The 23,885-nt window shown below is 45.0% G+C and overlaps 1 protein-coding gene across 1 annotated transcript in view; it reads right to left on the bottom strand.

Moving 5' to 3' along the window:
• Nucleotides 1–5,358: 5,358 nt before the first annotated feature.
• Nucleotides 5,359–23,885, bottom strand: part of LOC138982725 (matrix metalloproteinase-21-like) — an 81,448-nt gene continuing 62,921 nt past the window's right edge. Inside the window, exons 5-7 of the mRNA XM_070356048.1 lie at nucleotides 16,579–16,833; nucleotides 15,555–15,730; nucleotides 5,359–10,428 (exon numbers count right to left, since the gene is read on the bottom strand). Coding sequence (XP_070212149.1) covers nucleotides 10,138–10,428; nucleotides 15,555–15,730; nucleotides 16,579–16,833 — 722 coding nt within the window. The 3' untranslated portion in view covers nucleotides 5,359–10,137. The remainder of the gene's footprint in view (nucleotides 10,429–15,554; nucleotides 15,731–16,578; nucleotides 16,834–23,885) is intronic.

Genomic DNA, 23,885 nt, shown 5'->3' with positions numbered 1-23,885 from the left:
CGCTGTCATTCTCTCTGTGAATGAGCTGGCCAGTTTTGATTCGGAACCTGGCACTGACAAGCGAGGTTTTACCTCAAACTATGGGGTTGGCATCGTCATTGATGTGGGGACTGGACTTGTGCTTGATTTTGAAGTGCTGTCAAAATTCTGCCAGGCATGTGCACTGAACAACAAAAGGAGGATGACAGAAGTGGAGAGAGCTGAATGGAGGAGAGACCACAAGCCTAGTTGTGAAACCAACTATGAAGGCTCTTCGAAAGGAATGGAGAAGGAAGCCGCCCTTCGTTTGTGGGGAAGGTCAGTGCGCAGAAACAACATGCGTTATACCAGAATGCTTTCAGATGGTGACTCTGTGGCCTTCAAGGCAGTGGTTGATGCCAACCTCTATCCGGTTGAAAAGCTGGAGTGTGTCAACCACTGCGACAAAAGAATGGGGACGGCGCTGAGAAAGAAGGCAAAGGAGGAGAAGCTTGGTGGACGTCATCGTGGCGCCCTGACTGCAAACGCTTGCACCATTCTGCAGTCCTACTACAGGAATACCATCATGAAGAACTTGGGCAAACCTGACAAGATGAAGGAGGCCATCTGGGCATCTTTTTTGCACTGCTCATCCACAGACGACAACCCTCAGCACCAGCAATGTCCAGTAGGCGCCGACTCCTCGTGCTTCTTTCAGAAGGCCGTGGCTACTGGACAGGAGCCGCCACCACACAAGGACAATGTGGGGACTCCACTGTCAGCTGATGTGGCCAGAGCAGTCAAACCCATCTATGACAGGATGTCAGACGTTGGTCTCATGGCCAGAATCAAGCATGGCAGAACGCAGAATGCCAACGAATGCGTCAACGGACAGATCTGGGCGCGCTGCCCCAAAACTGTGCATGTGGGCGCCAGTCGGGTCCCCCCCGCCCTCCATGGAACTTCTTGACCCCAACAAATTGGGGGGGGGGGGGGGGGGGAGTTTGCCCAGTCGGTAGAGGCGCTGGCTTTAAAACCGGTTGTTACTATCAGCGTGGGTTCAACCCCCAAGTTCGGCGCGGGATGTGTGTCCCAGAGTCAACTTTGTGCAGACTCTCCTCGGTGTCCGAACACCCCCGTGTGCACGCATGCGCACGATAAAGATCCCAGGGTCACAGCGAAAGCCTCAGGCCTTGGAAACACGAATACATGCATGCAAAAATATGAAGCCCGGGTGTCCGTTCGGCCAACAGCCAAAAAAGTAACCATTTCAGCACTGACCCAAGACGACCCAACCCGGTCCCTAGCCCATTTCAGGTCTCCTCTAGCAGCCGGCAGCCAGCTGTCTACATCCCCCCCCCCCCCCCGCATTTTTATTTTTTATTTTCATACAAAGCCGGGTTCTCCCGTGTAACATGCCCCTAATGGCTTTGCCGTGAGGGCGTAAAACTTTCATTTCATCACGCCAGTCGGGTGAATGCAGCTGTTGCCTCAGCTGTGTCCCATTTCAATCAGGGATGTTCCCACCTCTCCCATGTGATGAAGCAGTTGGGTGTTACACCAGCTGAGGGCCTGAAGGACTACCAGGTGAGGCAGGACCGAAGGCGGTGTGACCAAGCTGAACTGGCGGCCCAGCCGGAGAGGAAGCGGTCCCGAAAAGACAAGAAGAGGGCCAGCAAATCCAGGACAGTGCAACAGGAGAGAGAAGGACAGACCTATGGCCCTGGGATGAACTGAGCAGCTTATAGTATTGTAAAGTGTGCACATTTTGGCCATAAAGGAAGGTACTGTGAAGCTTGAATTATTTTTCGTGTTTGTCTTGGTTTTTCTCGAAAGTAAAAATTCCGCTAGAATGGTACTCTTTGAAGGCAAATATTTCAGGAATGGTGCATAGTACAGTGCTGAAATTTGGCACACACTTGCAGGAGATCATGTTGATAATGATGACGCATTGGCTTTAGGTTACCTTTATTCATATTTTTATTTTGGGATTTTTCGTTTGGTATTTCTGAGTTTTCGTTCATAACGTATTTTGTCATGTATATAAATTATGTGATGCGGGAAAAAATTCTACAGGAAATTCACAATGACAATGCGTCATCATATTCACCAAGCATTCTAGAAAGCAGGAAAACAAACAGAAATAGTTGAAAGAGTCTGGTATGGCTTGGATTTATTTTTAAAATTTGTGTACGTTTTTGTCAAAATATGGCCGTCAAAGTCAACATTTGCATGCAAAACACTTTTTTTCTGTTTGTCTGTTATTTTGAACCTCTTTTTATACTGTTGTGCTATTTGTAACATTATATACCCCCTAAACAATTTTCCACTATTGTGTGTAGCCTTGTCACCATGTACTTTCTTTCATATTTTGTAGTTTTCTATCCCATGATTCGTTGTTGACAAATACATGTCATTCCATTAATCCTATCCATGTGTTGCATTGTTGTGTAAGATGACTGAGTGTGTGCAAGAAACCACTTTGACCATTCACCTAAAAATTACATGAAGGAACGTCTGGGAACCTGCTGATTTGAATCAGCAAATTTTCTTGTACATTAGTGCCACCGTGTCAACTAGTGACTGTAGGGTCATTTGAATCAGTGCCAGGAGCGACACGTTCAGCCATTCTAAGCAAGGTTTTTTTCTCGAAAATGTGTAGTAACTATCACGTTTATTCAATCCTTACCTCTAAAATCATACCATAGAATTTTTGGATTATAAATTACCCCCTTTTAACTTACAAGTCGACTGTTTCTGCTCAATCCTTTTTGACAAGTATGCTCAGCTCTGAGAGAGCGAACCGGATGTTACCACTGCAACATTCAAGCGTTGACTAAAGCTCTCAAGGTCATACACGCCGTATAGATGGGGTTTCGGGTAGCGTTTGCTGTACAGAATTCTGTACATGATTTTCAGCCCTATCTTTCAAACTCGTAGCCCCGGATAGTCATAAATAGACCACAGCTTTAACGCTCGTAGACGGTGCTGGGATCAAAATGTGCATCAGCACACACAAAATGACTCGCTTTTGACAGCCTATAATCTCTGCAGTGCCATGGTTTTATTCGTGGTCTTCCTTCACACGGGCGAGCAACTCATTTGGCGAAGGTCTCTGGTAGGTTTGTCTTGGGACCTGCTTATTTCAGTGGCCTATTTCTTCCATAAATAAGTTTATACTCCCTTTTCAATGGTAGCAACCAAGAGAGCTTCTTCTTCTTCTGCGTTCGTGGGCTGAAACTCCCACGTACACTCGTGTTTTTTGCACGAGTGGAATTTTACGTGTATGACCGTTTTTTACCCCGCCATTTAGGCAGCCATACGCCGTTTTCGGAGGAAGCATGCTGGGTATTTTCGTGTTTCTATAACCCACCGAACTCTGACATGGATTACAGGATCTTTTTCGTGCGCACTTGGTCTTGTGCTTGCGTGTACACACGGCGGTGTTCGGACACCGAGGAGAGTCTGCACACAAAGTTGACTCTGAGAAATAAATCTCTCGCCGAACGTGGGGACGAACTCACGCTGACAGCGGCCAACTGGATACAAATCCAGCGCGCTACCGACTGAGCTACATCCCCGCCAACCAAGAGAGCAAGGATATAACCAACTACTGTGGTACTAAACCAAGACCAGTAAAGCACACTTTCGGAGTAAAATCGCTTTACGTACGTATCTACGCAAGCGCGAAAATCATCCTCAAAACAACGTCCAAATGTACTCCTCAATTTACAAATTTACACACACAAGTCGTGCTGATGCGACTTCGCACTGGGCATAACCGCCTAAATGCACACATGTCCCCAAAAAGGAAGCTGGTCCCCTCCCCTACGTGCAGCTGTGGACTAGAGGACCAGACCACTGAACACATCCTCCAGCGATGCACCATCCTTGAGTGTCTGAGAAAAACCGTGTGGGCAACTGCAGTCTCCCTCCACTGCAAGCTGTACGGAGGAAAGGAAGACCTGGAGAAGACGGCATCATTCGTCTCGCTGTCCGGGCTGACAGTATAGCTAGTGTGATCGACAAGAAGACTCCTCAAGTGTTAGCAGTTTGCTTTGGTTAAGGCCAAAAAAAAATTGTCTGTTTCTGGTAACATGGCTAAAAAAAAATAGGGTAGGTAGGTAGGGATTTATTATTTTTTATTTTTTTAATTTTTTTTATTTTTATTTTTTTACCCCAAATGTAGACCAATAAAACTAACTTTAAAAATCGCGCAAAGAGACTGGATTCACTATACATAGAGACAAGACACTCAACACATTTACAAATTGTCAGCGGACTTTCGTTTTCACACGTTTTTGTTGTTCATTTTCTCACCCTGTCTTTTACCACCCCCCCCCCAAAAAAAAAAAAATTTTTTTGAGTTTGGAAAAAAAAAGTTTAGGTTCGGCGCCGAAATTTAGGGTCGGTTGGGTGACCAGAAACAGACAATTTTTTTTTGGGGCCTAAGGTTGGGTTTCTAAAACGAGCTTTGCTTAGACATTGTTTTGCAAACAAACATTAATTGTTCCTCTGTGCAGCGTTTTAGCCATTTTTTGATGTACTCTATACATTAACGAAGTACAAAATTTGGTCTCTCATTCTTGTTTGAGTCCCCTCTGTATACGATAGCGAAACATGAACAGCCTGGCGGTGACCTTACGAGCAGTTTCTGTTGCTGATAGCATGAAGTCATCGAGAAAAAAAAAACCTGTTCTGTAATTTCTTAGTCAGTTCCTCCTCGTCTCGAACTTTGCGTCGCTGATGTCAGACATTTTATTTGGGAGGAGAGGGCCAAGACGAGGGAGAGAGAGAGAGAGAGAGAGAGAGAGAGAGAGAGAGAGAGAGAGAGAGAGAGAGAGAGAGAGAGAGAGAGAGAGAGAGAGAGAGAGAGAGATTGTGTGTGTGTATGTTTTGTTGTGTTTTGAGGTTATGTTTTCGTCGATTCTCACTAACACGTTGCCGTGTGACAACGTCTTATGTTTACATGGTTTGTGAATATTGCTTTAGATTGGTGTCCGTCCTTAGTTCATTCAAGTGTTTGTCACTGGCGTCCGTTGCCAACACATCTGGTACTTGTGCTAACTGTGAACTACGGAGATCTTCGCAATCCACGTCGGTTTCAAGTTGTGTTTTTCAAACAAAATTAACACATAAAAGCAACAACTATATCAACAAAACCCTGCAGATAAAGTCATTTTAAAGTAACTAAACATAGAGAAATCTGCACAAAACCATTGATGAAGCCTCGCGGACTTTAACGTCTCTCGTCGTTGTGCTCTCTTTGTATCTGTTTCTCTCTATCTCAACACACACACACACACACACACACGCAAACACACACACACACACACACACACACACACACACACACACACACACACACATTCCTAAGATGTGCAGAATAAAACAAGAAGCTTTTAAAAGCTAAGACCAAACATTTATTTTCACATGGTATGTATCCAACTGAATGGCGGGGACACAAAACGAAATGAAGAGAAGACTAGAGACGAGACAGCGCGCTGGACAGTAAAGTAACACGTGATTGGTCAGCCACGTAACACAGTAGAAACGCACACGTGGACACAAATGCAGCTAGTTACGCCTACAGGACTAGAAACAGACACACTGACAAACACATGCCCGCCTAGGGCAGCAAACACACACGTAACAGACTGCTCCTCGTGTGTGGCTGCGGGCCAACCATATATAAAAACACGAACCCTAAGGCAACAGAGGACCTAGCTAACAACACAAATGCCTGGACAGAGCACGAGAAAACAGCAACAACATAGAATGGTGATTTACATTTCCTTTCAACATCATCAATAATAAATATCACATTGGAAAATGTACACATTGTAATAATTTAAAAAAAGAAAAAGAAGTTTAAACAAAAAGTCTGAATCAGTGAATAAATAGAAAAGTAAACACTTTCTTCTAGCCTTTCTTGTGACGGATTGCACGATCAGTGTTCCATACACACAGGCTTTGCACCCCTCCTGTCCTAGACTGGCCACACACTACCTCCCTTGTCTTCTTCTTCTTCGTTTATGGGCTAAAACTCCCACGTTCACTCATGTTTTTTGCACGAGTGGATTTGTACGTGTATGACCGTTTTTACCCCGCCATTCAGGCAGCCATACTCCGCTTTCGGGGGAATACCTCTCTTATCAAAGCACGGTACTCAATTGTATTTATCTATTCATTTTTTGGTTAGAACAGCAATTGTTGACAACAGAGAAGTCATATCCAAGAGAGTACAAACTGTACCAAGGTAACATAAATGTTCGTCGTACATTAACATAATGCCAGTTCCTTTGGTTTCAACAACAGTATAGGTGTCAACAAATAGTCTATGTCATTCATGACGATGTGAACGTGAGCGATACATGCACGTAAACGCGTTGTCGCCATGAAATTATAAAGTCAATTCTCCTGGTTTCACCTAGTTAAGATTTGAAAACAATTTTAATCACACTTGCGCTCTCTCCCATTTCAAGGCAAGGGTTTCGACACATTGAAATCAGTTGGTTTTCTTTAAAATGAAGACATATCGGTGAAAACTGATTCAATGTAACCGCAAAACATCGCATTACGTTCCATTTTTAGTTACCGTCTTACTGACACAGCTTGTTTTTAAAACAATATTGCACAAAACGCAAGTAAATCGGTCTTCGTGGTCAAATCTACTACATTTCGGATGCCAATCATAACAACAAGTTGCCCTCCTTAATTTATTACACCCCCGGTATAGGGGTGTGTATAGGATTCGGTCGATGTGTTTCCTGATGAAGCTTTTATAAGCGAACATTCGTATTATTGTGCTGTCCTTGTATCGGTGAGTACACAATTCGTTTGTTTTTCAACTTTGTATTTTGTATTTTTATATAAAGCACAGTTTCTTTCAGGACAGGTCGGCGTGGTACATTATCATGTAGTCCTTCAGTCATGCTGTTACGATGCACAAATATCATGATATGCAAGCTTATCTATGTCTCTCTCCTGGTCTTTCTTTCTTTGTGTGTATGTGTGTTTTATGTTGTGCTTGTATCCGTTGTGGCATACAACCTCAGGACAAGAAGTATCTGGCATATTAAATCGGAATCATCATTTGTCTTCACTGTTATACTTCAACTTACTTTACCTTCCGCTGTGCTCAATATTTCGCACTTCCGTTTCTTCAAGAGAAAATAACGCCTTAGATTCTTCACAATTATTAAATAAATCTTAACGTATAGCAACGCGTGTGTGTATTGAAATCAATCCTGTGAAGGCTTTCGTGCTTGTGAATCAACGCAGCTTTCCCTGACATGCTCAACATAACAAGCGCACTCCATCTGTCTTTTCCTCTTTGGTTTCTGCTGCAACGGGTACCTAGCAACCTGCACCCCCAGCCGTAACACGTCTCGCCTTACACAAAATGCACCTACAAGTAATAATGAACAACAATAATGTGTGCATACTGTACAAGAAAGTAACAATATCACGAAAAGAAAACTCTGACCAATGATGATTGAGTATGAAGAGCATGAACAGAACTAACAAAATAATGGCATAAGCATGAACTGAAACTTAAATCTGAGGACGACGTCAATGAATGGGGAAATCTACAAACAAGACAACACAAATGAAATGAAGAAAGAGAATGTCACAAGGATACACACGACGACGACAGCGACAACACCAAGACACCACTTTTCACAGACAGCTGGTATAAAAGTGATAAAATACCCAACAAATATGTCACATCTATACACACAGAACCACAACTTCTTTTTTGTTGAAAGAGGCAAAGTCAAAAAGGAACATGTCAGAATTAGCCACTGGCAACAAAATGTACAGCATTGAATGCGGATCACGTGATCAAGAATCTGATCAGCAGAAACTTCTGCCGGCTAGCCGCGTACTGTTTTGGAACCACTTCCGTCACTTCCAGTCTCGCTGAGCGCATGCTCAATGAGTCAGGTGACCGGGAAGTGAACTCCCAGCGACCCCTAGCGCCAATCCCAACAGGATGTGACGCACATCACAGACTACACACAAGGTGACCTTGAGCCGGTCGAGGCTGAACATATACTGCCAAGCGGGGCAGTCGGGAATGTGCTGGTAGTACATTTATAACATACACTTTCAACATTTAAACAACAACAACATTTGACATATCTTTTGCGTATAAGCATTACAAAAATCAACAGCATGTTTGTCAATGTCCGTGCCTTTAAAGCTAATACTATGCACTGCCTCGTGGTTGTGCATTAGACACTGTTAAACACAGGTTCCACTTTGTCCGGTGAAAGGTCCTTTCAGCAGGGACACAGCGCATCACAAATGGGTTCTTTCACTTCAGGCATAGTCTCTGCCTAAAACACATAATTGGCAGAACTTCCACGCCTGGAACATAGTTTTCTTTGAGAGCCCTCAAGTTCCATGACATCTAAATATAAGTTCGATAACGAACAAGTCAACAGTATTTTAAGTTCATCTTTTTATTTTACATGGAAGCATACAAAACCGTAAATATGCATTAAACCAGCTCTTGCAACAATTATTGTGCTCAACCACGTATTTGAGGAAGAAAGCCCGTGTAAATGCCACATGACGCGTCGAGAAGGGTCGCACTGGTTTATACTAAATGTCACGCGTGTGTTGTGTCGTCTGTAGTCCTCGACACAGGATCAGATCAAAGAGGAATCCGATACAACTAACATTTGATGAACAGGTTTGAAACCAGCAGGGAAACAAAGTAACGAACAGAGAGGGTGTAAAGCTAGCGGTAAAGCAACGTTTTGTTTCAAGAGCGTATCGCGTCACAGTCAGGCTTCTTTGAAAGTGGGTGCAGCGTTGAATGAAACTTTCTGAAGCAAGCATTCAGCGGTTATTGAAGATTCTCAATTTGTACAAGAAACTGCTGTTGAGAGTACTAAAAGTGGAAACAAGTTGTTTTTGTTCTGTTTTTGTTTTGTTTTACAGTGTATGTGTGTGGACCTCCTCCAAAAAAAAAGAGAAAAAAAGAAGAAAAAAACCGGTTCCTCTGGTCTTCAACTTGATGGACTGAAACTCCCTGGTAGGGCATTTGCGGACTGCATCTTCACACAAAGATTTGAACCAAGTGTCGTTCCATGTTTCGTATAGTAAATAAGTTTAGCTTCACGCAGTCCTTGGCAATGCATTGCTAGTTCTTGTGAGACTATCTGCGTTTGGTGGTTTTGTCAATCACCACAAAGTCAGAAGGTAAAGTCAATGGGGTCTTAGTGTATACCTTTCATCAGTGAACAGCCCGCTGGCACTGGAAAAAACATACTTGTAGCCATGGTCTCTTTACAGTACACTGCCGGTAACATCTGGCCAACCCAAGCTCGAGAAAAGTTAGTCCACATCTTGCACTCGAGCCTTGCAGATCACCACAAACTCCCAAAACGCATTCAATATTGAAGAGTGGTCAACTCAAACATGAGATTGGTAACCGTTCTGTAGCGTATTTCGTCGCTCACATTTTCTTTACTGTCAGATTTACTTTGACTTTTCTTGTCCAGCAAGCTAAGTCTGTTTCTTTGGTGTGGCATGATTCTGATTTTACAAATTCTAATATACTTGTATATAACTAAAAAATAAAAACTTTTCCCTAAGCTTTGAAAACACAGCTTGAGTGTTTCGGCGTAAAACTCAGCAGCAAACACACAGTCTGCAAGCACTTGACAGGTGACCCAGTCTCTGACATTTAAAGCAACTGTCAGTTGTCTTCTACCTGTTGCACTGAAACGACGCTAGGGGACACGACTGCCTGTTTCAACTGGCCCGTGCAGAGGACGCAGCACGTGTCTTGGGACACCCCGCCAGGATTTAAACGTGTGGCTCCTTCATCCTCCAGTGGTCAAATGGTTTACTCTCTTCAACCTTTGTCGGCTGTCAGCTGTCATCATTTATTCAGGCAGAAGGAACCCTGGTATGCTCGGGCTCAACTTCACTGTGACACGGTGCTAACCCTAATACCCGCTTTATTGTAATTGGTCCATAACTCGGTGAGATACCGCGGGTTGTTCGCGTCTGTCCAGGGTGGTAGAATGTAGAATGTGCCTTCCACCGCAGGGTGCCGCAGAGGGCCCTGATTTCTCCAAACAGGATCACCTTACTCCCAATGACAGACACAGCCTGAAAGCCTCAAGAAAGGTCATTGACTGATACTGGGTCAGAAGGTCAGTGGGCCTGCACGTCACAAATATCCATCCAGCGCTCGTACCACTTTCCCAGAAACTGTATACTGTTCACTACTCGTCTCTGGCGGGGATCGAACTCACGGTTTCGCCACAGGTTCTCCCCTTGGATAAAATACTGTATCTTGTCCCCGTAGGAATAGTACGTGGCATCCAGGTTGCCAGGTAAGGGCAGGTCGGTGTCGGACGCTGGGGGAAACTCCTCACTGATGGGCTGTATCCTCTCACAGCAACCTCGCTCCTCCTGCGGCTTCTTGGGGTCGAACACGTACACCTGCAACAACACACAACACCCTCAGTCAGCAGGCCTCAACTACACAACAACATACTCAGACAGCTGGCCTCAACTACACAACAGCACACAACACCCTCAGTCAGCAGGCCTCAACTACACAACAACACACAACACCCTCAGACAGCTGGCCTCAACTACACAACAACATACTCAGACAGCTGGCCTCAACTACACAACAACACACAACACCCTCAGTCAGCAGGCCTCAACTACACAACAACACACAACACCCTCAGACAGCTGGCCTCAACTACACAACAACATACTCAGACAGCTGGCCTCAACTACACAACAACATACTCAGACAGCAGGCCTCAACTACACAACAACATACTCAGACAGCTGGCCTCAACTACACAACAACATACTCAGACAGCTGGCCTCAACTACACAACAACATACTCAGACAGCTGGCCTCAACTACACAACAACATACTCAGACAGCTGGCCTCAACTACACAACAACATACTCAGACAGCTGGCCTCAACTACACAACAACATACTCAGACAGCAGGCCTCAACTACACAACAACATACTCAGACAGCAGGCCTCAACTACACAACAACATACTCAGACAGCAGGCCTCAACTACACAACAACATACTCAGACAGCTGGCCTCAACTACACAACAACATACTCAGACAGCTGGCCTCAACTACACAACAACATACTCAGACAGCTGGCCTCAACTACACAACAACATACTCAGACAGCTGGCCTCAACTACACAACAACATACTCAGACAGCTGGCCTCAACTACACAACAACATACTCAGACAGCAGGCCTCAACTACACAACAACATACAACATCCTCAAACAGCTGGCCTCAACTACACAACAGCATACAACATACTCAGACAGCTGGCCTCAACTACACAACAGCATACAACATCCTCAAACAGCTGGCCTCAACTACACAACAGCATACAACATACTCAGACAGCTGGCCTCAACTACACAAACAGCACACAACACCCTCAGTCAGCAGGCCTCAACTACACAACAACACACAACACCCTCAGTCAGCTGGCCTCAACTACACAACAACACACAACACCCTCAGTCAGCTGGCCTCAACTACACAACAACATACTCAGACAGCAGGCCTCAACTACACAACAACACACAACACCCTCAGTCAGCAGGCCTCAACTACAAAGCAGCACGTGCAAATAAACTACATACTACGCACATCCTGAAAAGCAAAACATCACTTTGAGGTCCTAATAAGGACAGAACGTAACTGGCTGACATCGTTGCTTGCGTCACCACATATGCAGAAGCACAGGGCCAACCAAACGATTTCGCAACTCACCTGTCAAGGTTGTGCATTATGACAACATCAACAAGAGAGCATAAGCTTGATGACTCGCGATATCAGAACTCAAACTATGATGCCAGAAAAGCTTAATCACAGCAATAGCCAGGTACAAGACGCAACACTGTCACATGAAAGAGACGTTAGGTACACAGCAAAGGTTCCAAGTACCACAAAGAGCCTTATGTGAGCCATAAAGAGGACAAAAATATACTGCATTTTCCGGATGTTGTGTAAACACTCTCACACGATGTTATTTTCAGACGGTGAAGAGAAGCCAGGCACAGTCAGGAATGTAAACAACAACAGTCTTTTGTGTGTGTGCTTTTCTTCTTTTTGTCTCCGTTTTGGTGCCAAGTGCAAAGTTATGCCGTCTAAGTTATAACAGACTGTTACCTGCCTATGCAAATGTGTTCATTCTTTCTTTCTTTATTTGGTGTTTAACGTCGTTTTCAACCACGAAGGTTATATCGCGACGGAAATGTGTTCATGAGCATCTTGATTTCTTTTACATACTCAACAATGCAGGAAACATCAACTTCACCGGTGGTAAGGTTGCATACTTCCATCATAAGGCGGGTGAACATTGCAGATCACAGCCTGCATTATTGCCTTTAATGTAAATTTGTCCTGTCCTGCCCAAAGAATACAACTGCCTAATCAAGCTCTGAAAAGCCCCCCCCCCCCCCCCCCCCTCAAAAAAAAATCGATTCAGGTTTATTCGCACATGTCAACAATTGAAAACAAACAGAAGAACCCACAAAAAGATAAAGTACTTTGACTAAAGAGTTGCTTTCAGGGCAAAACTAAGTTGGTCTTGCAGGAAGGATTCGAATCCAAGGCATATTCATCAGGCGGTCGGAAGACCCCACATGTGGACATACACTATCAATATGTAACCAATCCGGCTGTATGAAGGAATGGTTCAAACAGAAGAGCTCAGTAAATCAATATTTACTCCCATCGCCTCCCAAAACTGAGAAGAAATTTGAGTGTATTCCGCTAAAATTAAATCGACACTATAACTCAGCGAGTTCTACCTTAATGTACACATGTATAAGAGAGAGAGAGAGAGAGAGAGAGAGAGAGAGAGAGAGAGAGAGAGAGAGAGAGAGAGAGAGAGAGAGAGAGAGAGAGAGAGAGAGAGACAGAGAGACAGACAGAGAGAGAGAGAGAGACAGAGACAGAGAGAGAGAGAGAGAGAGAGAGAGAGAGAGAGAGAGAGAGTGGTGTTGCCCTCTCTCAGTGCTGTGCAGGCTGCTGAGCCGGGTAACTGGGTAAAGTACGGTCGGGAGTCGAGCCGAGTGTGAGTCATCTTTTGGCACAGAAACAATAACAATACAATCTTCCCCTTACCACAGTCTCTCTCTCTCTGTCTCTCTCACTGTCTCTCTCTCTCATCAACTGGAACATCGTTTTAGAGGCAGGGTTGGGGGGGGGGAGAGGTGGTCAGGAGCAGATGGAGAGAGGCAAACAGAGAGAGAGAGAGAGAGACAAACGGAGAGAGAGAGAGAGAGAGAGAGAGAGAGAGAGAAGTCTTCTGTTCGACTGAACTCGAGGGGGAAAAGGGGGAAGTGCGTGCGCACCGCGCGCGTTTGTGTGTGTGTGTGTGTGTGTGAGTGTGTGTTTGTGCGCGCGCGAGCGCAAGGCCCCTTACAACACTGAATATCCCGTATCAGTGTTCAGCGAATCAGTCAAAGCCCACCCAACGCGACACGTTCGACACAAGCCGGATCGAGCAGAACTAAATCAAGCCCTAAAACTAATTGAATGGCCACCGTGTACTACAAACGCTACGCAGCAATGATGTCTTTTTCAATGTTTCCTAAAAGGAAATTAAACTGAAAGCGAAGATCCCCCTTTTCTACGTCAATTCGTCCTAGGCTTTATGCCTCTTTCGAGTACGTAGTATTCGTACGCACACTGCTGAAAGGCTTTCTCGAGGTCTAGTGCAGGGAAGGGGATGGGTGGGGAGGGAGGGGGTAACTGAAGGAGAAGGGGTGTACAGGGGGGTGGGGGGTGGGGGGATACAGCGTGAGCGGAGGATCATATCTACAGTACTCGTCTTTTCAATCGAACCCTCCCTAACTTGCCCGATACGTAAAAAGAAAGAAACAAAGATAAGGGGGAGGTGGTGTGGGGCGGGGAACAGAAATAAAAAGAAAGAAGGGAAGAGGCGGTTGATTTATTTTAATGTCACGGACGAAGAGAATCGTCGTTGACGCATGTACGCGGGGTCAGAAGAAAAGGTGAAGAGGTTTCTGATGGAAGAGCGACAACAACGATCGCCTTGTTTGCGCCGTCAAAGCCTCCACCCCGACCTCCCCCTTTACCAACACCCTACACCCAGCCACCCTCTGTACGCTACCCCACCCTCTTCGCCCCAACCACCTTCCCGCCCCTACAAACACTACTTACCGCCACCGCTGCAGTCGCAACAAACCCCAACCCGAACTTCTCCCCGTCTCTCTTGCCCCGTCGATGTGTGTGTGTGTGTGTGTGTGTGTGTGTGTATGTGTGTGTGTGTGTGTGTATGTGTGTGCGTGTGTGTGCGCGCGCGTGCGCACGCCGGTGTACGTGTGTGCGACACAGACACACAGAGCGCACGACTGAAGGGGGAAAAGGTGGATCAAAAAAAAAAAGAAGATAGAGAAGGAAGGAGGGGAAAAGGGTGAAGGTGGCGCAGGGCGGGTGTGAGGTCGGGATAGACGGAGTACGCTGCCAGGTAGACAACAACCGCCGAATGAAATGTTCAACATCGCAAACGGTGGTTTTTGTACTGCGCTGAACTCCGCTTACTGACGACTACTCCGCGCCAGCAAGTTTTACTCTTCAACTTGTTCCTTCTTTTGGTGTTTTCTTCCATCTATCCACCTCCGTATTTGTCCATCTATGGCCCTGCTCCTCTCAGTTTATACCTTCTATTCCTCCTCCATTCATCTTCCTCCTCGATCCATCCATCCATTTCCTCCTCCCGTTAATCAGGATCTTTCTGCCCGTCTATCCTTTTCCTTGACGCTGCAGTCTCACTCGCCTTTTTCTTCTCTCTCTCTCTGTCTCTCTCTGTCTGTTTGTCTGTCTCTCTCTGAGAACTGTCCCTACTGATTATTTTTTAATTTTTTTTAACTTCGATTTGTTCTACCCCCATCCTCTTCCGGTAGTCTATTTTTCCGTTATCACGCATTTGCGTCTTCTTCTTTCTCCCATCCGTCATCTCTAATAGTTCTCGTTCTTCTTTCCTTCTTCCGTGTTTGCTGCATCTTCCTGTCAGTTGGACCCCAAAACATGATCGGACTGCCTTGCTTTCACATATTTTTGTTTTCCTACAGTCACAGAGAATGCTCGCTCTCACTGAACGGTAGTTGTCCGTTATTTTATGTTCAGAGAATGGCATACACAATCATTCTCTCTGGAATCAGCCGTGTGTGAAGGTTGCAGAAGCAGTCTGACCCACTGAAACAACTTTATTTACCATCATTTCCGCTCCTTCACAAAGCGGACTTGCAAAGGGCAGTTACGAATCAGTGGCTACCTCTTCTCGAGAAATCCGTAAGACCGAAGAACAGCGTAACAAAACAGAGATTTAAAGGAGCAAGAAGAGATAGCATCCAACCAAGCAAGCAAGCAAGCAAGCATCAAGCAACCCTCAAGCCACCAACAAACCAACTCAGTAACTAGAACTTTAAGTTGGGTTACTCGGCCCTCCTGAGCTCTGTAAGTAGGCTAGAGGAGGATACACCACACAGAGAATAGATATAAATGAGAGTAGCAATCATCCTTACCAAATCGTCTTTGAAGAAGTAAATATTTTTGTCGCGCATATCGAAGAAAACAGTGTCGAGGTTGTCGGGCACACCAACGGTCTGTCCTGGTTTGGGTCCAAAGTCGTCTCGGATAAGTCTCGGCCAACCTTCCATCACCTCGTCATTACTGCTGTCATACTTGAAGTATTGTTCACCTGTCAACATAAAACGAGCACGTGAACCTCGGAAAATAGCAGTCCCACAATACGAACAAGCCATCAAACAGACAGACAGACAGACAGACAGACAATGGTGTCTAAACGCTTACCAAATAGTGATCAAGTGAAAGATAAGCGGAGGACTGTTTGTACTTACACTGACACATACTCATAATTATGGTTACCCGTTGTATTATTCCCCCCCTCTGCTTCTTTACCTCTGTAAGCTAGCATTTTTCATGATCCGCCAACTTCGACCATTGTTTGTAATATTCACTGGGACTCTGCATGTAACCTCTATATACACTACAGTGGAAAGCTTGAATATGTATAACTCCCACTGGCATGCATCTGTGGTTACCGATGTTAATAAATTGCAGCGGATATCTTAACTAGATTTCGTCTTCAAAAATGCTCACACATTCGATCTCATAGCTAAAGTTTCATACAGACCCAGTGCTGGTTTTGGAGGTCAAGGATTATGGAGGCATTCTATTAGCATTCATTTCATTAACTTGTTTACTCTGCTCTTTTGTTATTCATGAATCTAGATATCCGTTTTACTGCAGTGGCCAGTGCTATACTTTCCAAGAATCACAATCCTCTTTCTCTGGTCTCTTCCCATCCCTCTTCCACCCCATGCCCTGGGCTGAGATGCACGAACCGAAAGTGGGTGCCACCCAAACGGGAGGAACGAACCGCGGGTTCTGATTCGTTGAAATCAAAACACATCTCAGTTTCAACCAATCCAACACTGCGTGCACCTCAGCCCTGGTCCCCCACACCCCAATCCCCAACACCCCAATCCCCAACACCCCAATCCCCAGTGCCCGTCGTGGACTGACCTTTAAAGAAGAAGGCCTTGTCGACAATCTCTGTGCCACTGAAGTACCAGACGTGCAGGTAGCCGTCAGCGGCGTTGGGGACCCCCTTCCACTCGCGTGCGATGTAGAGCGGATCCCCGTATCGCGTCCTGTTGGCGTGGTTCTCGTACATCCAGTAGTGGTTCTCGCGGAAGAAGTAGGTGTTGTAGATGAACTGGTTGTCAGGCCGCTTTCTCACCCAGTCGAACACGGTGCTGAACTGACCCTTGCAAACACCTGCAAAAGATTCCAGAGAAACCGATAGTAATAATAATAATTGTCAGTAAGTACTGGTGTCACATGACTGATGTGAACCAGTTGATTGGCTAATGGCGATGCGCTAAAACTGTTAGCGCACCGCTAACTTTTCCACAAAGCGTATTCTTCCGCCCTTTGCCTAAGCGAGACTGTACTCTCATCCTCAGAATTAATTAATGACATGTACTGAGCTTATATTCTCTACAATACCAATGACCATAAATTTCCTGCTTCTCAATTAAAGCAGAAGTGGGGTTTTTTTCTGACAGATTGCATGGTCTGTGCAACAGTTGCCACTGATCTAAAAATAGAACCCGCTGTGTCTAATTTTTCAGTTTCGACTTGCAAAGATTCTTCTCATATTTATGCCGTGTTAATGGCATGTAGCTTATTATTCACATTACCAAATGATGAGTTAGTATATACAATTTCCAGCAGCTAACAGAAAACACAAGTGTTATTCCGATAACGTACCAGCTAGATCAGCATTTGGAATATATACGTAGCAGACTACACTGAAATACGACTGCATCTGTTCAGTAAATGAATGGTTTCCGAATTATTATTTCAAGGCAAGAACAATCGGAATCGAAAACGTGTAGTGTTTAGAACGTTCTTACCATATATAAGACTTATTCTTTCTTTCTTTATTTGGTGTTTAACGTCGTTTTCAACCACGAAGGTTATATCGCGACGGGATAAAACTTATTACCAACCTGCCTCATGCGTGCAGACTCAGTGCAACGTGACGAGCAATTTTTGTTTTTGAAATGAGACTGTGCAAGTGGTTCGATTGCCATAGTCTAGCAGACGACATAAACCCCGCTCAGCAAATTAACATGTTGGGCAAATGTGAACGATAAAACGATGGGAATATAATACGTGTAGGGTTCAGAGCATTCTTACCATTCATATTTAGTACCAGACTCCCCGATGAGTGAAGATACCACACGAGAAAATTGCCACATTTATTTTGAAAATGTGCTAACCGTCGACCTTGGGGGTTAGCCAATTCAAGGGGAGTCACTCTGCACAGTCAATCTGTCGAAGATTGACTGGAGGTTTTGAATCGCAAAAAACTAAGAACACAGTCCTTTCTCCGAGTTCAAATGAGGTCTCTCTGAAAGATCATCACTGTTTAGCTTAACGCTACACTGGAATTTACCAACAGAAGTTAAAACAAGAGTTTGCGTGTGACGAAAGCACGACACACTTGAGACAGCCCACACAAATGTAGATCTTCCACAACCTGACCACACAGTTATGCCTATTCAAATGCGCGTAGCAAAATGTGCGTGTTGTATCTTCTTTTTTCTCTGGCGGTACCGACAATATCGTTATTGAAACAATCCCAGTGCACTAAGGGATTTATAGAGCAAACCTCGAAAATAATTATTGAACTCGGCGCTATGCGCTTCGTTCAATAATGAATTTTCTCGATTTGCTCTATAAATCCCTTAGTGCACTGGGATGTCTCAATAACTGAAATTGTAATGCTAATAATAATAAAGCACTATTCTATGGCGCAAGTCCCGATTCACAGCTCCCAGCGCTTAAGTTAACCCGGTGATGTTTTGTTTACCTACCGGTCAAGCGTTAAGGCAGAATGCAGGTATGAGTGTTGATCTGCAAAGATATGCCATGATCTGTGTGTGTGCTGGGGAAAATTCAATATATTAGGAATTTAGTTTCCCGTTGTTCATGAAATAATAACGACCATGCTTTCTAAAGGAAGTCCCACGCATCCTTCAAGGGTACCGACATACCTGTATTTTGTTGACACTAAACTAATCATAGCTTCAAAAATGTTCAAGAAAATGATGCTTTTAATTTTTCGACCAGAACTTGACCCCAAGTGACCTTGAAATTTGATACGGGTCAACTAGACTTGGGTCATGTCTGAAGGTCATCCAACCATGGAAGTGTGAAAGATCAAGCCTCAAAAACATCAAAGAAAGGGACAATTGCCCCCAACCCCCCCCCCCCTTTTTTTAAAACTTGAAAATCTTCTTCTTCTTCTTCTTGTCGAACACTCAGAAAACTTGAAAATGACCCCGCTGTGAACTTGAATTTTGATAACACTATACGTCATGTCTGGAGGTCATCAAACCCTGAAAACGTGTGAAGTTTCAAAGCTATCGTTTCATTAATCTTTGAGAAATTGATAATTTTCCATTTTGACTCAAACTCGACGCCGCTTTGACCTTGATTTCTACCAAAGGTTAACCAAACTAGCGCAATGTCTGGAAGTCGTCAAAACCTAGCAGCGTGTAAAGTTCTAAAAGTATATCGTCAATAACATCCGAGAAAACATCAACGGTAGGTTTGTTTTCGTCCACGGACACTGCTCGTTATTGAAGCTCTCCTGACTGCTCAGCTGAGCAAAAAAAGTAGATGCGAACAACGCAGATGATCCCCCGCGGGTTAGGGGGAAGAATTTACCCGATGCTCCCCAGTATGTCGTAAGAAGCGACTAACGGATTCTGTTTCTCCTTTTACCCTTGTTAAGTGTTTCTTGTATAGAATAATAGTAAATTTTTGTAAAGATTATAGTCAAGCAGTATGTAAGAAATGGTAAGTCCTTTGACGGTACTGGAAACTTGCATTCTCCCAGTAAGGTAATATAATGTACTACGTTGCAAGCCACAGGAGCAAAATTTTTTATTAGTGCTTTTGTGAACAAGAAACAATTAACAAGTGGCTCTATCCCATCTCCCTCCTTTCCCCGTCGCGATATAACCTTCGTGGTTGAAAACGACGTTAAACACCAAATAAAGAAAGAAAGAAAGAACGCAGATGATACACAGTCTGAGAGAGAAAGGCTGAAGTCTGGATGTACGCCAAAGCAGACGACCGGTCAACCGCCCAAGTAGACATAGACAGAGCGAATCAGATCCCAAGTGTCGACCCCTTTATTTTCTACCTCCTCAAGGGTTCATTTTGTGCTTAGAGCGTCAGTCAGGCAGAAGCCAGTACTTTGTGTGACAACCATGGCCATAGCTCATTTCCGACACTTCTCGCCTCCCTAGCTGTCGGAGCCAAGACACCGGCAAGGTCAGGGATTTGTCCTGCTGTGGCCTTGACGTTGACCTGGGAAGGACAGGTGAGGTTCCCACACTGTCCACGGACTTGCCCCCCCCCCCCCCCATAATCTCTACCACCTACAGTGCTCGCAGGTCGTGTTTTCCCACAAAGGCCAACTATACTTACCCCTCTGAAAGGGTAGTTTACACTAAGACGCACACATAAAGAGAAATCCATTGTGTGAATGTAAACCACCTGGCCAGCTGTCAAGCCCTACTACGACCTTCATCTTGCTGACATGAATCAAGCCAACCGTGAGAATCTACAGCCCCACGAGCTATAGAGACAGACCCACTGTAGACACTGGCTTCATGTAACGCTTACACGCTCCAACGACAGTCCTACTGTAGAACTAGACACTGGCTTCATGTAACGCTTACACGCTCCAAAGACAGTCCTACTGTAGAACTAGACACTGGCTTCATGTAACGCTTACACGCTGCAAAGACAGTACTACTATAGAACTAGACACTGGCCTCATGTAACGCTTACACGCTCCAAAGACTGTACTACTGTAGAACTAGACACTGGCCTTATGTAACGCTTACACGCTCCAAAGACTGTACTACTGTAGAACTAGACACTGGCCTTATGTAACGCTTACACGCTCCAAAGACTGTACTACTGTAGAACTAGACACTGGCCTTATGTAACGCTTACACGCTCCAAAGACTGTACTACTGTAGAACTAGACACTGGCCTCATGTAACGCTTACACGCTCCAAAGACTGTACTACTGTAGAACTAGACACTGGCCTCATGTAACGCTTACACGCTCCAAAGACAGTACTGCTGTAGAACTAGACACTGGCCTCATGTAACGCTTACACGCTCCAAAGACAGTACTACTGTAGAACTAGACACTGGCCTCATGTAACGCTTACACGCTCCAAAGACTGTACTACTGTAGAACTAGACACTGGCCTTATGTAACGCTTACACGCTCCAAAGACTGTACTACTGTAGGACTAGACACTGGCCTCATGTAACGCTTACACGCTCCAAAGACAACACTACTGTAGAACTAGACACTGGCCTCATGTAACGCTTACACGCTCCAAAGACAGTACTACTGTAGAACTAGACACTGGCCTCATGTAACGCTTACACGCTCCAAAGACTGTACTACTGTAGAACTAGACACTGGCCTCATGTAACGCAAGACTGTACTACTGTAGGACTAGACACTGGCTTCATGTAACGCTTACACGCTCCAAAGACAGTACTGCTGTAGGACTAGACACTGGCCTTATGTAACGCTTACACGCTCCAAAGACTGTACTACTGTAGAACTAGACACTGGCTTCATGTAACGCTTACACGCTCCAAAGACAACACTACTGTAGAACTAGACACTGGCCTTATGTAACGCTTACACGCTCCAAAGACAACACTGCTGTAGAACTAGACACTGGCCTCATGTAACGCTTACACGCTCCAAAGACAACACTACTGTAGAACTAGACACTGGCCTTATGTAACGCTTACACGCTCCAAAGACAACACTACTGTAGGACTAGACACTGGCCTCATGTAACGCTTACACGCTCCAAAGACAATACTACTGTAGAACTAGACACTGGCTTCATGTAACGCTTACACGCCCCAAAGACAGTACTACTGTAGAACTAGACACGGGTTTCGTGTAACGCTTACACGCTCCAAAGACAACACTACTGTAGGACTAGACACTGGGTTCATGTAACGCTTACACGCTCCAAAGACAGTACTACTGTAGAACTAGACACTGGCTTCATGTAACGCTTACACGCTCCAAAGACAGTACTGCTGTAGAACTAGACACTGGCTTCATGTAACGCTTACACGCTCCAAAGACTGTACTACTGTAGAACTAGACACTGGCTTCATGTAACGCTTACACGCTCCAAAGACTGTACTGCTGTAGAACTAGACACTGGCCTTATGTAACGCTTACACGCTCCAAAGACAGTACTGCTGTAGAACTAGACACTGGCTTCATGTAACGCTTACACGCTCCAAAGACTGTACTACTGTAGAACTAGACACTGGCCTTATGTAACGCTTACACGCTCCAAAGACTGTACTACTGTAGAACTAGACACTGGCTTCATGTAACGCTTACACGCTCCAAAGACTGTACTACTGTAGAACTAGACACTGGCCTTATGTAACGCTTACACGCTCCAAAGACTGTACTACCGTAGAACTAGACACTGGCTTCATGTAACGCTTACACGCTCCAAAGACTGTACTACTGTAGAACTAGACACTGGCCTTATGTAACGCTTACACGCTCCAAAGACAATACTACTGTAGAACTAGACACTGGGTTTCGTGTAACGCTTACACGCTGCAAAGACAGTACTACTGTAGAACTAGACACTGGGTTTCGTGTAACGCTTACACGCTCCAAAGACAGTACTACCGTAGAACTAGACACTGGGTTTCGTGTAACGCTTACACGCTCCAAAGACAGTACTACTGTAGAACTAGACACTGGGTTTCGTGTAACGCTTACACGCTGCAAAGACAGTACTACTGTAGAACTAGACACGGGTTTCGTGTAACGCTTACACGCTGCAAAGACAGTACTACCGTAGAACTAGACACTGGGTTTCGTGTAACGCTTACACGCTGCAAAGACAGTACTACTGTAGAACTAGACACTGGCTTCATGTAACGCTTACACGCTGCAACGACAGTACTACTGTAGAACTAGACACTGGGTTTCGTGTAACGATTACACGCTGCAAAGACAGTACTACTGTAGAACTAGACACTGGGTTTCGTGTAACGCTTACACGCTGCAAAGACAGTACTACTGTAGAACTAGACACTGGGTTTCGTGTAACGCTTACACGCTCCAAAGACAGTACTACTGTAGAACTAGACACTGGCCTCATGTAACGCTTACACGCTCCAAAGACTGTACTACTGTAGAACTAGACACTGGCCTTATGTAACGCTTACACGCTCCAAAGACTGTACTACTGTAGAACTAGACACTGGCCTTATGTAACGCTTACACGCTCCAAAGACTGTACTACTGTAGAACTAGACACTGGCCTTATGTAACGCTTACACGCTCCAAAGACTGTACTACTGTAGAACTAGACACTGGCCTCATGTAACGCTTACACGCTCCAAAGACTGTACTACTGTAGAACTAGACACTGGCCTCATGTAACGCTTACACGCTCCAAAGACAGTACTGCTGTAGAACTAGACACTGGCCTCATGTAACGCTTACACGCTCCAAAGACAGTACTACTGTAGAACTAGACACTGGCCTCATGTAACGCTTACACGCTCCAAAGACTGTACTACTGTAGAACTAGACACTGGCCTTATGTAACGCTTACACGCTCCAAAGACTGTACTACTGTAGGACTAGACACTGGCCTCATGTAACGCTTACACGCTCCAAAGACAACACTACTGTAGAACTAGACACTGGCCTCATGTAACGCTTACACGCTCCAAAGACAGTACTACTGTAGAACTAGACACTGGCCTCATGTAACGCTTACACGCTCCAAAGACTGTACTACTGTAGAACTAGACACTGGCCTCATGTAACGCTTACACGCTCCAAAGACTGTACTACTGTAGGACTAGACACTGGCTTCATGTAACGCTTACACGCTCCAAAGACAGTACTGCTGTAGGACTAGACACTGGCCTTATGTAACGCTTACACGCTCCAAAGACTGTACTACTGTAGAACTAGACACTGGCTTCATGTAACGCTTACACGCTCCAAAGACAACACTACTGTAGAACTAGACACTGGCCTTATGTAACGCTTACACGCTCCAAAGACAACACTGCTGTAGAACTAGACACTGGCCTCATGTAACGCTTACACGCTCCAAAGACAACACTACTGTAGAACTAGACACTGGCCTTATGTAACGCTTACACGCTCCAAAGACAACACTACTGTAGGACTAGACACTGGCCTC

Source organism: Littorina saxatilis, linkage group LG12, assembly GCF_037325665.1.
Source record: "Littorina saxatilis isolate snail1 linkage group LG12, US_GU_Lsax_2.0, whole genome shotgun sequence".
In the NCBI taxonomy this organism is placed as follows: domain Eukaryota; kingdom Metazoa; phylum Mollusca; class Gastropoda; order Littorinimorpha; family Littorinidae; genus Littorina; species Littorina saxatilis.
This window is presented reverse-complemented; position numbering and strand designations above follow the sequence as displayed.